Here is a 16,333-nt window from a genome sequence, read left to right as displayed (position 1 = left end):
AAGGAAATGGCAACCCACTCCAGTGTTCTTGCCTGGAGAATCCCAGGGACGGGGGGAGCCTGGTAGGCTGCCATCTCTGGGGTCGCACAGAGTCGGACACGACTGAAGTGACTTAGCAGCAGCAGCAGTCTCCAACAGACCAGTGAATAAAGGGAAATCAAACTTACAGCTGCTGCTGCTGCTGCTAAGTCGCTTCAGTCGTGTCCGACTCTGTGTGACCCCACAGACAGCAGCCCACCAGGCTCCAGCATCCCTGGGATTCTCCAGGCAAGAACACTGGAGTGGGTTGCCATTTCCTTCTCCAATGCGTGAAGGTGAAAAGTGAAAGCGAAGTCGCTCAGTCGTGTCAGACTCTTCGAGACCCCATGGACCACAGCCTACCAGGCTTCTCCATCCATGGGATTCTCCAGGCAAGAGTACTGGAGTGGGGTGCCATTGCCTTCTCCAGTAGCGTGCTATTCAGACACACAAGATTAACTGTTAATTTATAGACTTCCCTTACCTTTATCAAATAAGTAATAAATAAACTACATCTCAGAATTATAAAATGTTTGCCAATTTTGTTTCTATGTCAATTTAAACCTTATCCTTAAATCTTACAAAATGAAAACATCAAACTGGCACATGGAAATTCAAATTAACTCTTTCAAGAGGAAGGGAGCAGATATTTTGAGAAGTGGTAACTATATAAACATGACGTTTCTAGGGATTTTTAAAATTTCTTGTCATGTTTATCCAATAATACTGTTTTTCTACACCTAGATTTTAATATCAAATCAGATCTAGTTGAAGCTATTCCCTTAGAGTACAACTTTACATAAAAATCAATTTCACAGAGAAAGTTGTAAAAAGTAGGAAAGCACTATACAATTTTTATTCAAAAATTTCATGCCAGAAGTACATGCTTCACTCCTAAACATATCCCCTTCCTTTGAATTATATATCCTTTAAATACTACCAAACTCTACAAAGACGACTGTAACAATCTGTTTCACACATAACTTGGTTTGTACATACAAAATGCTTGCTTTTGGATACTTCTTAGGTATGTTAAAGGAACAACATACTTTAATAATTGTAATCATCCCATCAGTCACCAAGTACCTGATAAGAGTGGCTTACCTCAATTTAATTTTTACCATATGCAGAATCAAACAAATTTGCTGCTTTTTTTCTTTTTATAATTTTGTTTATTTTTTTGGCTGTGCTAGGTCTTTCACTGCTGTGTGGGCTTTTCTCTAGTTGCAGGGAACAGGGGCTACTCTCCAGTGCATGGGCTTCTCACTGCAGTGGCTTCTCCTATTGCACAGCACAAGCTCTAGGGCAGTCAGGCTTCAGTAGTTGTGATTCCTGGGCTCTAGAGCACAGGCTTAGAATTTGTGATACACAAGCTTAGTTGCCCATGGCATGTGGGACCTTCCTGGATCAGGGGTTGACCCCATGTCTCCTGATTTGGCAGGTGGATTCTTTATCTCTGAGCCACCAGGAAAGCCCTAAATTTGCTTTCTTATGAAAATTACTTTCGCAACAATAAATCTTACTTTGGAGGAGAAAACTTCTGAATGACTTGGGAAGAAAGCAAGCAACATAAAATATTTCATACCTGCTTTATGGCAGTAACTGTTATTACAAAGAACAATGGAAGTCCACTGGTAACTGGACTGGTAGGTGTATCAATCATAAGCTGCATTAACAAAGAAAGAATGCAGAGTATTATATTTTATATTGTACATATCACTATTAACATGTAGAATCTTATAATTATTGGGAAATCTGAAAACATTATACAAAATATGTATCATAGTTCAGATGAAAAAGTAACTTGAGAGAGATTATGCAGTGAATGTAGTTTACTTCACAGTTTCACAAGTATACTGTTAGCCATTATATGGGGTTAGTAGACTATCTAAATCTATTGCATACCCACAAATACTGCTAGAGTGGACTCAGTTTCTCTGCTTTCTTAACACATAGAGTACTTAAGGTCTTCCTCAGTATTTGTCTTGGAGGGGAGCTACAGCTATTCAGAATTTCAATTCACATTTCTTTGCCCATCCAGAGAAATGCTAAAAAAAAAAAAAATCTGTCAATTTTTATTCTGGGATCCAGAATAAACTCACACTGGAGAGAAAACAAGAAATGGGACTAGGGAAATGGTTTCCTTCTACAAGTGATTTTGTTACAGCTAGTAGAGCCAGAGGGGTACAACTTGGAAAACAAACAATGCTGCAATTATCTAAATCATACAACTGATGTTTCAATAAACTGCTTTAGAAGAAATATTTGCAGTAATTATATTTGGTTATTTAGAACATGGGTCTAATAATTTATTAATATTGGTTTACTCTGGTTAGGCCAATTAAGTTTGTTCTATTCCACAGACAGGCTGAATTCCTGATCTTAGGCAGTAATTTCACAAATGCATGTTACTTGTATGTAATAAGTGTAAATTTCTCATTTTTTTGACTGAACAAGCTGATGGTCTACTGATTAAAAAACAAACAAACAAAAAAAAACCCAGAAGTTCCTTTTCCGCTCACAAAGGGAAGCAATTAAAGAAAAGCTTCCTCAAGCTTTAAGGTGACTACTTCACAAGTTTTTTTTCTTTTGAAGGTCCAGGTTCTATGGAGAGAAAAGTTCAGAGTTTATAAAAAAAATTCAGTGCCACACTGAAAGAGACTGCTAACGTATCATCAGAAAAGAAAAACCTCTTTGAAGGAAAATGACAATCACTAATTCTAAATCTTGGTTTATACTCAAGTTTCATACTGTTCTCTTGATATTCTGATATTAGGGGAAAAAAAGCACAATGTGAAAAACTAAAAACTAAAGAGCTTACAATGATTTAAGTTAAGAAAATGGCCTCCTGGATAAAAATCTATATTCATGGAGATTCTTAGAAATTATAATAAAAACTTTTAAAAGTAAAATCTATAAATTAAAAAAAAAGAAAAACCAAAGGAAGATTAATTTTGTACAAAGATGGTTCCACAGGCAGAAATGTACCAAAAACAAGTGCTGTATATTAAAAGCCAAAGTATTTATTTTCTGAGGCAGAACATTTGAAAGGATGATGCTATTTTCTTGGCTTTAATTATGATTATCAGCACTATTACACATAAGTGATAAAACAAAATACAACGGATCTTAAAATTCACTGGCTATTTTTCAGATATCTGGATGTGATTTACATTACTGTATTCACTGAATACAATGGGGAAGCTCTGCAGAAAAAAAAAAATGGGTCCCATAGTCACATGGTTTAGAATGCAATGTTAACTTTTCCTTGAAGATATATGTTTAGCATTCATGTCTATCAACTTAACAATTTATGGAGTGATAAAGCTTACCTGAACCAAAAATATAATAAGAAAATAAAAGTTTGCCACTCTTCTGAATTGTTCAAATAAATTTTTTGGAACAAAATTCCACACAGTATACTAAAAAACAAAAAACAAAAAGATAAGTTAATATTTTAAAATAATATGTATTTTATACAAATAATAAGAAAACTTGTACACATCAGATATATCAAGCCCTTACACAAATTCATGTAACTTGATGCTATAAAAACTATCTGGTTTTTAGAGTTTCAGGGCTTTTATTCTACTTTTTACCTTTTACTATTTATTGGCAATTTTAGTATAACTTTAAAAGAGAGATAAAGGAACCTATCAATTTTGCTATTAAATTCCTAGTTTTTTTAGAAGTTGGAGATGGCAGATCTAAAATAATATTTTAATAATTTATTTTGGGTTTTGATTACACAAAACTAAACCTAATGTTGAAAGATGAATTAAGCGACTTCCCTGGTGGCCCAATGGCTAATACTCCACGTTTTCAATGCAAGAGACCTGTGTTGGATTTCTGGTCAGGGAATTAGAACCCATATGCTGCAACTACGAGTTCATGTGCCAGAACTAGGACCCAGGGCAGCCAAATAAATAAAAATAAATTTAAAGATGAATTAGGAGTTGATAAAAATGCTAACACTGGATTCAGTTTACTTTATAAATATTCTCTTTAGGTTTCATCAGAAACAAAGGAGACAGTATAATTCTTCAAGTACTCCTCGGTACGCATGGGATATGAAATGTGAAAAAGATTAAAAATTACTTTAGTTAAGTGATCACTGGTATAGCCATGAAGAAAATCTCATAAAGGACATGAAAATCTGTCACAATGTCTATTTTTACAGTGAGATAGTAGAGTATAATGGTTATAAACATTGATGGTAAAAGGTTAACAACTGCTGTGGTCTAAATCCTAATTCATGGTCACTGAAGGACCTTGGATCTATCTCTCTATACTTCATTCTATGCTCTATAAAATGAGGACAGTTATAACAAGCATACTGTATAAGTTGTTACAAAGATTAAATGAGCTGATATATTTATATAGTGCTAAGGACAGAACCTCGGAGAAGGCAATGGCACCCCACTCCAGTATTCTTGCCTGGAAAATCCCATGGACGGAGGAGCCTGGTGGGCTGCAGTCCATGGGGTCGCTAAGAGTCAGACATGACTGAGTGACTTCACTTTCACTTTACACTTTCATGCACTGGAGAAGGAAATGGCAACCCACTCCAGTGTTCTTGCCTGGAGAGTCCCAGGAATGGAGGACCCTGGTGGGCTGCCGTCTATGGGGTCGCAGAGTCAGACACGACTGAAGTGACTTAGCAGCAGCAGCAAGGACAGAACCTAGCTCATACTAATCGCTATGTGTCTGTTGCTATATTATTAATCAGTTTATAAGCCTATAATGCTACATTATGGGGGTAGGGTAACACCATATAAATTTTACTTGTGCCACTCACTACACACAACACCATTACAAATAAAATAGGGAAACATTTTACAGTATTGTTACTTTGCCCAATGTCCATTCACCTAGCAGAATGTAAGATCCCCGGGGCTAGGAACATAGTGTTATTTACTGCTCTATCTTCAGCACTTACACTATAGCACACAGATAGCAAAACGCTAGCAGAATACATAAATAGGCAAATAAACACTGATGGGAAAAAACTTTTTTTCCGTAACTCTCCTGGTGTCAGGTAATGAATGAAGCCTTACTGGTTATTGACTAATTCAAGATTTTCTGTGGTACAATGGAAGATGGTTCTAATTTCTGTAGGTCAGAAATTCACTTCTTAATCAATTTTTTCTTCTCTTTTTTCTGGCCCTGGTGTATAGCTTACAGGATCTTGGTTTCCCAACCAGGGGTTGAACCTTTGTTCTCGGCAGTGAAAGTGAGAAGTCCTAACTACTGGACTGTCAGGAAATTCCCTTAATCAGTTTTTTGAGACCTGAAACATTCACTTATGAACAATTTTATAAATATGCCTAGGTTCCCAGAAGAACCCATGAAAGCCTATTTGACTCAAGGGTGTATGAAGAATAGGACAATACCTAACAGCCTTTCTTAGGTGAATTATATTTTCAGTCCTAATCTGGGATACCTGAAACATTTTCTTGTGGTTGTAGTGTCACCAGTGGTTCTAGAATCTGAGATTGGGAACCATGTTCACGACTCTAGAGAGAAGAGAGGCAGATACTTCCTGGAACCAAAAGAGGTCACTGCTCAATGTGTGTACGTGAGACAATGGGTCAAACCACTACCAGCTGATCTTAACTGGAGTAAAAAGACAGTTGTCCCTACAAGGGTCATAGTATTTCCAACAACTTTCTTAATCACCAGAGCAACTGTATAAAACTTTATAAGAACTAACTTGACAATGTTCTAAGTTTACATCAATCTATTTGATTCATAATAGTGATAATACATTTTATCTCTCAGAATTTTGAAAAGAGCAACTAAATATGTAAGTTAGCAATAAGATAATTAATTTCAGGATGTTTTCTTTGGCTAGGTCAATAATACAATGGAAAACTGAGAAGAAACAAAAACTTCTCATGAGCTAGCTTATAAATGTTGGGAATTGTTGTTTTCAGGTAAACATTAGTAGACTGAGTCTAAATTCTGTGCTGGTCCTGTCATACACAGAGAAGGCACTCAAGTAGAATAATATTTAAACACATGAAAATCTTCTAAGGAAAATAATAATTCATTATGCTTTAAAATTATTTTAATTATGTAATAACAGTTAAGAAAAATGAACTAGAAGCGTATCTTCTCTACAATTACCTATATGACTTTACCACTGCCCTTCAAAGGTCTGACATTAGTTAAGAAAATGAAACCATGGTCATAAAATTAAATCTTTCGGAAGGAAATTTAAATTTATGATAAGACGTTACTATATAGTGAATTAAATTGAACAAAGGCATATTTTCCATCTACAATGTGCAAGGCACCTACATAATTAGAGAAACAAAGATAACAAGTTTAAATAGAGAGGATTAAGAACAATATTTATATCAATAGCTATATTCCAAGATAAAGTAAAAGAAGGAATATACAAAGAATTCAACAAGCAAGAAAAATTTAATGAAGGAGGTCACAATCAACATGGGCTTTAAGAGAGGAACCACTCACAGCTGAAAATAGGGGGCAAACGGAGAACATTTCAGGAAGGAAAGAAAGAATGAACAAAGGCAGAGAAGAGGGAAGTTCCTCATGGCTTTGTGGGAGAGAAGATAATGCAGTCTGAAAAGAGTCTAGGGAAATAATAGGAGAGTAGAAAGGTAGTAAAAGGGAACATTGAGAAGCCAGGCTCAACTATGGTCAAAAAAAACCCCAGACACTGCCTACATAAATATCTGGGCTTCCCTGATGGCTCAGCAGTAAAGAATCTGCTTGCCATTGCAGGAGATGCGGATTCAGTCCCTGCGTCCAGAAGATCCCCTGGAGGAGACCACGGCAATCCACTCCAGTATTCTTGCCTGGGAAATCCCATGGGCAGAGAAGCCTGGCGGGCTATAGTCCATAGGGTCTCAAAGAATCGGACGTGACTGAACATGCACACACACACATAAAATGTCTACATTCTTGAAATATGGTTAAAAAACATGATATCTACTTTCTCTGCAAAAATATACAACTTACGTTCTTAAAAACTGAGGTTATCAAAACAAAATCATAGCAAAGGCAAGGTGGTAGGGAAGTTAAACATGAGTTTATGGAATAGCAGGTAATCTGGTTTGGAAGTTTTAAAAAACATTAGTGGAATAATAATAGAGGAGTAATGAGAAAGACAGTCTTCATGTACGTGAAAAAAGGCAACATTTATTTAAAAGTCTACATTTCTGAAACCTGGTCAAAAACACCAAACCTAATACTACTACATTTGACTGAATATCAAAACATTCATATATTTAATCTCAAAAGTTTTCCAGGAAACTCAGTTTCAAGTATCAACAGACTGTGAACTCCTCAGTTCAGTTGCTCAGTCCTGTCTGACTCTTTGTGACCCCATGGACTGCAGCACGCCAGGCCTCCCTTTCCATCACCAACTCCTGGAGTTCACTCAAACTCATGTCCATGGAGTCACTGATGCCATCCAGCCATCTCATCCTCTGTCGTCCTCTTCGCCCCCACCCCAGCCACCTTCGATCTTTCCCAGCGTCAGGGGCTTTTCAAATGAGTAAGTTCTTCGCATCAGGTGGCCAAAGTATTGGAGTTTCAGCTTCAACATCAGTTCTTCCAATGAATATTCAGGACTGATTTCCTTTAGGATGGACTGGTTGGATCTCCTTGCTATCCAAGGGACTCTCAAGAGTCTTCTCCAACACCACAGTCCAAAAGCATCCATTCTTTGGCACTCAGCTTTCTTTATAGTCCAACTCTCACATCCATACATGACTATTGGAAAAATCATGGCCTTGACTAGACAATTACTTTGTTGGCAAAGTAATGTCTCTGCTTCTTAATATGCTGTCTAGGTTGGTCCTAACTTTTCTTCCAAAGAGTAAGTGTCTTTTAATTTCATGGCTGCAGTCACCATCTGCAGTGATTCTGGAGCCCAAAAAATAAAGTCTGCCACTGTTTCCCCATCTATTTGCCATGAAGTGATGGGATCGGATGCCATGATCTTAGAGCTCTGCATGTTGAGCTTTAAGCCAACTTTTTCACTCTCCTCAAGAGGCTCTTTAGTTCTTCACTTTCTGCCATAAGGGTGATGTCATCTGCATATCTGAGGTTACTGATAGTCCTTGCAGCAATCTTGATTCCAACTTGTGCTTCTTCCAGCCCAGCGTTTCTCATGATGTTCTCTGCATATAAGTTGAATAAGCAGGGTGATAACATACAGGCTTGATGTACTCCTTTTCCTATTTGGAACTATTCTGTTGTCCCACGTCCAGTTTTAACTGTTGCTTCTTGACCCGTGTACAGATATCTCAAGAGGCACATCAGGTTGTCTGGTATTCCCATCTCTTTAAGAATTTTCCACAGTTTGTTGTGATCCACACAAAGGCTTTGGCATAGTCAATAAATCAGAAATAGATGCTTTTCTGGAACTCTCTTGCTTTTTTGATGATCCAACAGATGTTGGCAATTTGATTTCTGATTCCTCTGCCTTTTCTAAAACCAGCTTGAACATCTGGAAGTTCACAGTGCAAGTATTGTTGAAGCCTGGCTTGGAGAATTTTGAGCATCACTTTGCTAGCGTGTGAGATGTGCAACTGTGTAGTAATTTGAGCGTTCTTTGGCATTGCCTTTCTTTGGGACTGGAATGAAAACTGACCTTTTCCAGTCCTGTGGCCACTGCTGAGTTTTCCAAATTTGCTGGCATACTGAGTGCAGCACTTTCACAGCATCATCTTTTAGGATTTGATAATAACTCAGCTGTAATTCTATCACCTCCACTAGCTTTGTTCGTAGTGATGCTTCCTAAGGCCCACTTGACTTCACACTCCAGGATGTCTGGCTCTAAGTGAGTGATCACACCATCATGATTATCTGGGTCATGAAGAACTTTTTGTATAGTTCTTCTGTGTATTCTTGCCACCTCTTCTTAATATCTTCTGCTACTGTTAGGTCCATACCATTTCTGTCCTTTATTGAGCCCATCTTTGCATGAAATGGTCCCTTGGTATCTCTAATTTTCTTGAAGAGATCTCTAGTCTTTGCCATTCTATTGTTTTCCTCTATTTCTTTGTATTGATCACTGAGGAAGGCTTTCTTATCTCTCCTTGCTATTCTTGGGAACTCTGCATTCAAATTGGTATTTTTCCTTTTCTCCTTTGCTTTTTGCTTCTCTTCTTTTCACAGCTATTTATAAGGCCTCCTCAGACAGCCATTTTGCTTTTTTGCATTTCTTTTTCTTGGGGATGGTCTTGATCCCTGTCTCCTGTACAATGTCACGAACTCTCCGTCCATAGTTCATCAGGTACTCTGTCTATCAAGTCTAGTCCCTTATCTATTTCTCACTTTCACTGTATAATTGTTAGGTATTTCATTCAGGTCATACCTGAATGGTCTCCCTACTTTCTTCAATTTAAGTGAACTCCTAGCAGATAAGACAATTTAAGTGAACTCCTAGCAGATAAGAATTATGAAAACTAGATTAAAACAACTATTTAAAACCTTGGAATGTGTCCAAAATATAGATAGAAACATGAAGAGAGTTTAACTTAAAAAAAATTACAAATGGAAGGTGTATGAATTATAAGCAACGGCTTCTTAGCCTGGAGATACTATCCAACTCACATAGCTATGGTAGTCAAAGAGTAGGGAAAAGTACTCCCTTATCAACAAAATACGACAAAGATTTAGAGCTCAGGGCTAGAAAAGCAACTGGAAACTTAAGGGGAAAATACTAGTAGTGAAACCCTCCAAGGAAAATGACCCAAATTCAGAACATAAACTATCCAAACCTATGGTGATAACTAATATGCACTAAAAAGGAAATGAACACAGATTCTGACACTTGTAGCAACAAAGATCGTTCTCAACAGTACTGTGTTAAGTGAAAAGAAATCAGACACAAGACTCCTACAGTGCATTGTTCATGACATTCTAGAAAGACAAAACTATAACTACAGAAAGCAGATCAGTTGCAATTGTTGGAGGTGAAGAGAAGGGAGAATGGCCACTAACTTTTTGGAGTGACAAACGTATTCTGTATCTTAATGATGGTGGTCATATGCTATACATTTGTCAAAATTCATCAAATTAGTGAATTTTATTGTATATAAGTTATCAGTTCAGTTCAGTCGCTCAGTCGTGTCCAACTCTTTGCGACCCCATGAATCGCAGCACTCCAGGCCTTCCTGTCCATCACCAACTCCCAGAGTTCACTCAGACTCCCGTCCATCGAGACAGTGATGCCATCCAGCCATCTCATCCTCTGTCGTCCCCTTCTCCTGCTCCCAATCCCTCCCAGCATCAGAGTCTTTTCCAATGAGTCAACTCTTCACATGAGGTGGCCAAAGTACTGGAGTTTCAGCTTTAGCATCATTCCCTCCAAAGAAATCCCAGGGCTGATCTCCTTCAGAATGGACTGGTTGGATCTCCTTGCAGTCCAAGGGACTCTCAAGAGTCTTCTCCAACACCACAGTTCAAAAGCATCAATTCTTTGGCGCTCAGCCTTCTTCACAGTCCAATTTTCACATCCATACATGACCACTGGAAAAACCATAGCCTTGACTAGACGGACCTTTGTTGGCAAAGTAATGTCTCTGCTTTTGAATATGCTATCTAGGTTGGTCATAACTTTCCTTCCAAGGAGTAAGCATCTTTGAATTTCATGGCTGCAGTCACCATCTGCAGTGATTTTGGAGCCCCCAAAAATAAAGTCTGCCACTGTTTCCACTGTTTCCCCATCTATTTCCCATGAAGTGATGGGACTGGATGCCATGATCTTAGTTTTCTGAATGTTGAGCTTTAAGCCAACTTTTTCACTCTCCTCTTTCACTTTCATCAAGAGGCTTTTTAGATCCTCTTCACTTTCTGCCATAAGGGTGGTGTCATCTGCATATCTGAGGTTATTGATATTTCTCCTGGCAATCTTGATTCCAGTTTGTGTTTCTTCCAGTCCAGCATTTCTCATGATGTACTCTGCATATAAATTAAATAAGCAGGGTGATAACATACAGCCTTGACCTACTCCTTTTCCTATTTGGAACCAGTCTGTGGTTCCATGTACAGTTCTAACTGTTGCTTCCTGACCTGCATACATATTTCTCAAGAGGCAGGTCAGGTGGTCTGGTATTCCCATCTCTCTCAAAATTTTCCACAGTTTATTGTGATCCACACAGTCAAAGGCTTTGCCATAGTCAATAAAGCAGAAATAGATGTTTTTCGGGAACTCTCTTGCTTTTTCCATGATCCAGTGGATGTTGGCAATTTGATCTCTGGTTCCTCTGCCTTTTCTAAAATCAGCTTGAACATCAGGAAGTTCACGGTTCACATATTGCTGAAGCCTGGCTTGGAGAATTTTGAGCATTATTTTACTAGGGTATTACACCTAGTGTTTAAAAAATTTTGTTTTCAAGAAGGACTTTTATTTCTTCCATCACTTACTAAGAAATATGTCATTTATCTAAAGCTCCTCTATTATCCTGACTTCCCTGGTAGCTCAGATGGTAAAGAATTTGCCTGCAATGCAGGAGACTTGGGTTTGATTCCTAGGTCGAGAAGATCCCCTGGAAAAGGAAATGGCAACCTACTCCAGCACTTTTGCCTAGGAAATTCCATGGACAGAGGAGCCTGGTAGGCTATAGTCCCTGGGCTCACAAAGAGTGGACACGACTGAGTGACTAACAAAAACACACATGCTCAAAGATGCCTGTGAACTGTGGTGTTGGAGGACTCCTGAGAGTCCCTTGAACAGCAAGGAGATCAAGCCAGTCAATCTTAAGGGAAATAAACCCTGCTGATTTGGGAGGACTGATGCTGAAGCTGAAACTCCAGTATTTTGGTCATTTGCTGTGAACAGTTGACTCACTGGAAAAGTTCCCGATGCTGGGAAAGATTGAGGACAGAAGGCAAAGAGGGTGTCAGAGGATGAGACAGATGGATGGCATCACCAATGCAATCGACATGAACCTGGGCAAACTTTGGGAGATGGTGAGGGACAGAGAGGCCTAGAGTGCTGCACTCCATGGGGTAGCGAAGAGTCAGACACGACTGGGTGACTGAACAACAACAATGCTTAAAGAACTTTACCCTCAGTTTCTGACTCACATCCTCTATAACTGCATTGTCCAGTGAGGTAGCCACTAGTCACATGTGGCTATTGACAATTTAAAATAAATCAAAATTAAAAATTAACTTCCTCAATTACATACTATATTTCAAGGTCTAAACAGCCCTATGTGGCTAATGGTTATCATATTAGACAGCAAGGAAAACATATCCGTCATGACAGATGATAGCATTATTCTATAATCTTCAGCTTCAAAATAGACTAAGACAGCTTCAAAATGCCACAGGAAAAAAAAATGAAACAAGGAAGAATATGTAAGAATGAGTAGGTTCTTTTGTACTATAAAATGTTTATAGAAGAATGATAAAATTAGAGGAAGTCAGGCTTTAAAGTCACACAGAACTGAGTTCAAACTCCTAACATCCCTGGGTAAATTATTTTCCAGCACTTCAGTTGGAGAAACTGATATAAAATGAGTATAACAAACACTCATTAAACATATATTAAAGTTGTTGTAAGGATTAAATAGTACAAGAAGTACCTAATACAGTGCCTGGCATATGGTATAGAAGTAAGTTCCTTAGTTCAATTGCCTCCTTAGTTCCCTTAGTTTAATTCCTTCCTTAGTTTAAACTAAGGGTACCTTTTGGAATACTGGCTATCTGACATTAGGAACCAGCAACTCTTTTTATTTTACAGTTTACAATTTTGGTTAAGATACATCTACCAACCACCATTTCCCTGTATTTTTAAGGATATAAATGTATACTACACAAACAAATCACTTTTTAAAGCAGTACATAACCACAGTTTTAATGATAGAAGTGTTAATTCTTACCTTAGATGAAATGATCCGGTTATCTATAAATTTCTGAGGTGTATAATGGCCATACTGAGGAAACCTGTTGGCTATGTAAATAGTTCTTGTGTCACTTTGATGTGGTGGGTCAAAACCCTAAAAGCAAAGCAAAAGAAAAATAACTGTCAGAAAAGTTAGTTGTCATGATTCTTTACTGGTGGTACTTTTTAATTGATCCTATTATACCTATCACTTGCCTTGAACTGTATATAGGGTTAATGTATTTAAGCCATTTCTTTTTCTTTCAAAAAAAGTGAAAGTTCACTCTTGTCCGACTCTTTGCGATCCCATGGACTATACACTCCATGGAATTCTCCAGGCCAGAATACTGGTGTGGGTAGTCTTTCCCTTCTCCAGGGGATCTTTCTAACCCAGGGATCAAACCCAGGTCTCCTGCATTGCAGGAGGACTTTTTACCAGCTGGGCCAACAGGGAAGCCCCTTTCAAAGTAAACAGGTACATTTTCTTTAGATATAAACTAACTAGGCAATAACCTCTGGTAATGAAAAACAGTCCATTCTTTGTCAGAGATGCAACCACAAGAAAAGAATAATCATACAGAAGATCTACAGAAGTTCGTGAAGGCTTCTTTCCTTCTCTTTCATTCCTGGGGTTCCTTGCTATCCTCTTTCCTAGTTCCTTGCTTTTCTCTTTTCCTAGTCTTTTTCTGATTCCTAGTCAGTGATGCAGAAGCCCAGCGTAGCTAAGGCCTAGTCAGCACCTACCATGTCTGATGACAAAGGCTTACATTTTATTTTACACCCAGATCAACTCGGTTTCAAAGAGCTTTGTTCCCAGAGAACTTAAAAATGCACTGTATAGCCCAGATTCAGTCCATACAAGCATTTCTTCATGCTAGTTACATTATCAATCGACTCTCTCACATGTGGGTATATTAATATGTTATAATTCTGGCTTCAAATTTAGAAGACATTCAATTAAGGTACATTTAGTAATCATCTCCAGTGGAAAGGTTTGCCTTGGTGACAAGAATACTGATACTTCATTCCTACAATATTACACTCTTTTTCAAAGTGGCAAGTAAATCTTTTTATTTTTAAAAAATTTATTTTTTAATTGAAGGATAATTGCTGTACAGAATTTTGTTGTTTCTGTCAAAACTCAACGTGAATCAGCCACAGGTATACATATGTCCCTTCCCTCTTGAACCTACCTCCCATCTCCCTTCCCATCCCACCCCTCTAGGTTGATACAGAGCCCCTATCTGAGTTTCCTGAGACATACAGCAAATTCCCATTAGCTATCTATTCTACATATGGTAATGTAAGTTTCCATGTTACTGTCTCCATATATCTCACCCTCTTCTCCCCTCTCTCCATGTTCATAACTCTGGTCTCTATTTCTCCATTGATGCCCTGCAAACAAATTCTTTGGTACCATCTTTCTAGATTCTGAATATATGTGTTAGTATATGATATTTATCTTTCTCTGACTTACTTTACCTGTATAATAGGCTCCAGGTTCATCCACCTCTTTAGAACTTACTCAAATGCATTCCTTTTTATGGCTGAGTAATATTCCACTGTGTATATGTACAACAATTTCTTATCCATTCATCTGTTGATGGACATCTAGGTTGCTTCCATGTTCTAGCTATTGTAAATAGTGCTGCAATGAACAATGGGACAGATGTGTCTTTTTCAATTTTGGCTTCCTTGGGGGTTATATGGTGGTTTTATTCCTAGATTTTTAAGGAATCTACATACCATCCTTCCATAGTAGCTGTATCAATTACATTCCCACCAATAGTGAAAGATGGTTCCCTTTCTCCACACCCTCCTCAGCATTTATTGTTTGTAGACTTTTTGATGAGGGTCATTGTGACTGGTGTGAGGTGAAATCTCACTGTATCTTTGATTTGCATTTCTCTACGAATGAGTGATACTCAGCATCTTTTCATGTGTTTGTTAGCCATCTGTATGTCTTCTTTGGAAAAATGTTTGTTTAGATCTTTATCCCACTTTTTGATTGGGCTGTTTGTTTTTCTGGTATTGAGTTGTATGAGCTGCTTGTATACTTTGGAAATTAATCCTTTGTCAGTTGTTTCATTTGCTGTTATTTTCTCCCATTCTGAGGGTTGTGTTTCACCTTGCTTATAGTTTCTTTTGCTGTGCAAAGCTTTCAAGTTTAATCAGGTCCCACTTGTTTACTTTTGTTTTTATTTCCATTATTCTGGGAGGTAGGTTATAGAGGGTCTTGGTTTGATTTATATCATCGAGTGTTCTGCCTATGTTTTCCTCTAAGAGTTTTATAGTTTCTGGTCTTACACTTAGGTCTTTATTCCATTTTTATTTTATCTTTGTGTATGGTGTTAGGAAGTGTTCTAATTTCATTCTTTTACATGTAGCTGTCCAGTTTTCCCAGCACGACTTATTGAAGAGGCTGTCTTTGCCCCATTGTACATTCTTGCCTCCTTTGTCAAAAATAAGATACCCAGAGGTACATGGGTTTATTTCTGGGTTTTCTATCTTGTTCCGTTGGTCTATATTTCCGTTTTTGCAGAATGGCAAGTAAATCTTCAAAACTTCTTTGATCGGGGAACCCTTGACAGGTTGAAGTGAAAGCATTCAGTCATGTCCGACTCTTTGGAACCCCATGGACTGTAGCCCACCAGGCTCCTCTGTCCATGAAATTTTCCAGGCAAGAATACTGGAGTGGGTTACCCTTTCCTTCTCCAGGGATCTTCCCGACCCAGAGATCAAACCCAGGTCTCCTAGCATTGCAGGCAGTCTTTACTGTCTGAGCCATAGTGAAGCGCTCACAGGTTGAAAGCAATCACCAAATGCAGGACCTTTTTTGTTTCTAACAGCAATGATTCAAATTTTCTTAGATTTACATGTTTTTCATGATGGTCAAGGGCTATTTACTAGTACTATGAAGTTATTAAGAGATCAATTAAACTTGGTATTCATAAACTACAATGATCCACTTTTATAATTTAAGTGCTCTTAAGCTAGTAATCTACTAAATAATATGGCTGCCTTTCCATGCTTGGCATTCCTGTAAAATTTCCATTAAGTACAGACAAACATAGGATAGTGGAGATTCCCATATTACCTAGGGGAATATTTTGTTTAGTACATTAGAATAGTAGTAGTGCTATGTTTGGGTTTCAATGGCTGTTGTTCATGGTTTTAAACAATCTACTTTGTGATTTTAGAAACAGTTAGCACACAATGGTGCAAATTATATGTATTTGTATGCACCATTAAGAAATGAAGTTTTATTTTATCTGTTATGCTATTTAAAGTGATGACCACACTTTGTGGATGTGAATGTGCCATTATGTATCTGATTTCAAAATCAGTTTAAGGATAAAATGTGGCACATATTTATTTTCCTCATCAATTTTCTTTTAAACATTTCATAACTGTGCCCTATAATAATTCATGGGAGAAAAA

At 37.8% G+C, this 16,333-nt stretch overlaps 1 protein-coding gene across 16 annotated transcripts in view; it reads right to left on the bottom strand.

The window, feature by feature from the left end:
• The window catches only part of ATP11B (ATPase phospholipid transporting 11B (putative)), a 121,137-nt gene that overhangs the window by 84,887 nt on the left and 19,917 nt on the right, over nucleotides 1–16,333 (bottom strand). For 10 of the 16 annotated variants that reach the window (XR_015162202.1, XR_015162205.1, XR_015162201.1 and 7 more), the window contains exons 2-4: nucleotides 12,891–13,007; nucleotides 3,351–3,440; nucleotides 1,604–1,684 (exon numbers count right to left, since the gene is read on the bottom strand). Coding sequence is in view for 8 of the 16 variants with exons in the window: in XM_086395804.1 (XP_086251930.1) it covers nucleotides 1,604–1,684; nucleotides 3,351–3,440; nucleotides 12,891–13,007 (288 nt within the window). In the remaining 8 variants the exon portion in view is untranslated. Of the gene's footprint in view, nucleotides 1–1,603; nucleotides 1,685–1,923; nucleotides 2,067–3,350; nucleotides 3,441–12,890; nucleotides 13,008–16,333 lie in introns of all 16 variants that reach the window. The other 6 variants (XR_015162212.1, XR_015162213.1, XM_086395850.1 and 3 more) reach the window with 2 other exon arrangements.

This window comes from Bos grunniens, chromosome 1, assembly GCF_055505025.1.
Source record: "Bos grunniens cultivar Pamir isolate PY7600 chromosome 1, Bosgru_T2T1.0, whole genome shotgun sequence".
Taxonomy (NCBI): Eukaryota; Metazoa; Chordata; class Mammalia; order Artiodactyla; family Bovidae; genus Bos; species Bos grunniens.
Note: the sequence above shows the minus strand (reverse complement) of the source record. Positions and strands in the feature narration are given on the sequence as shown.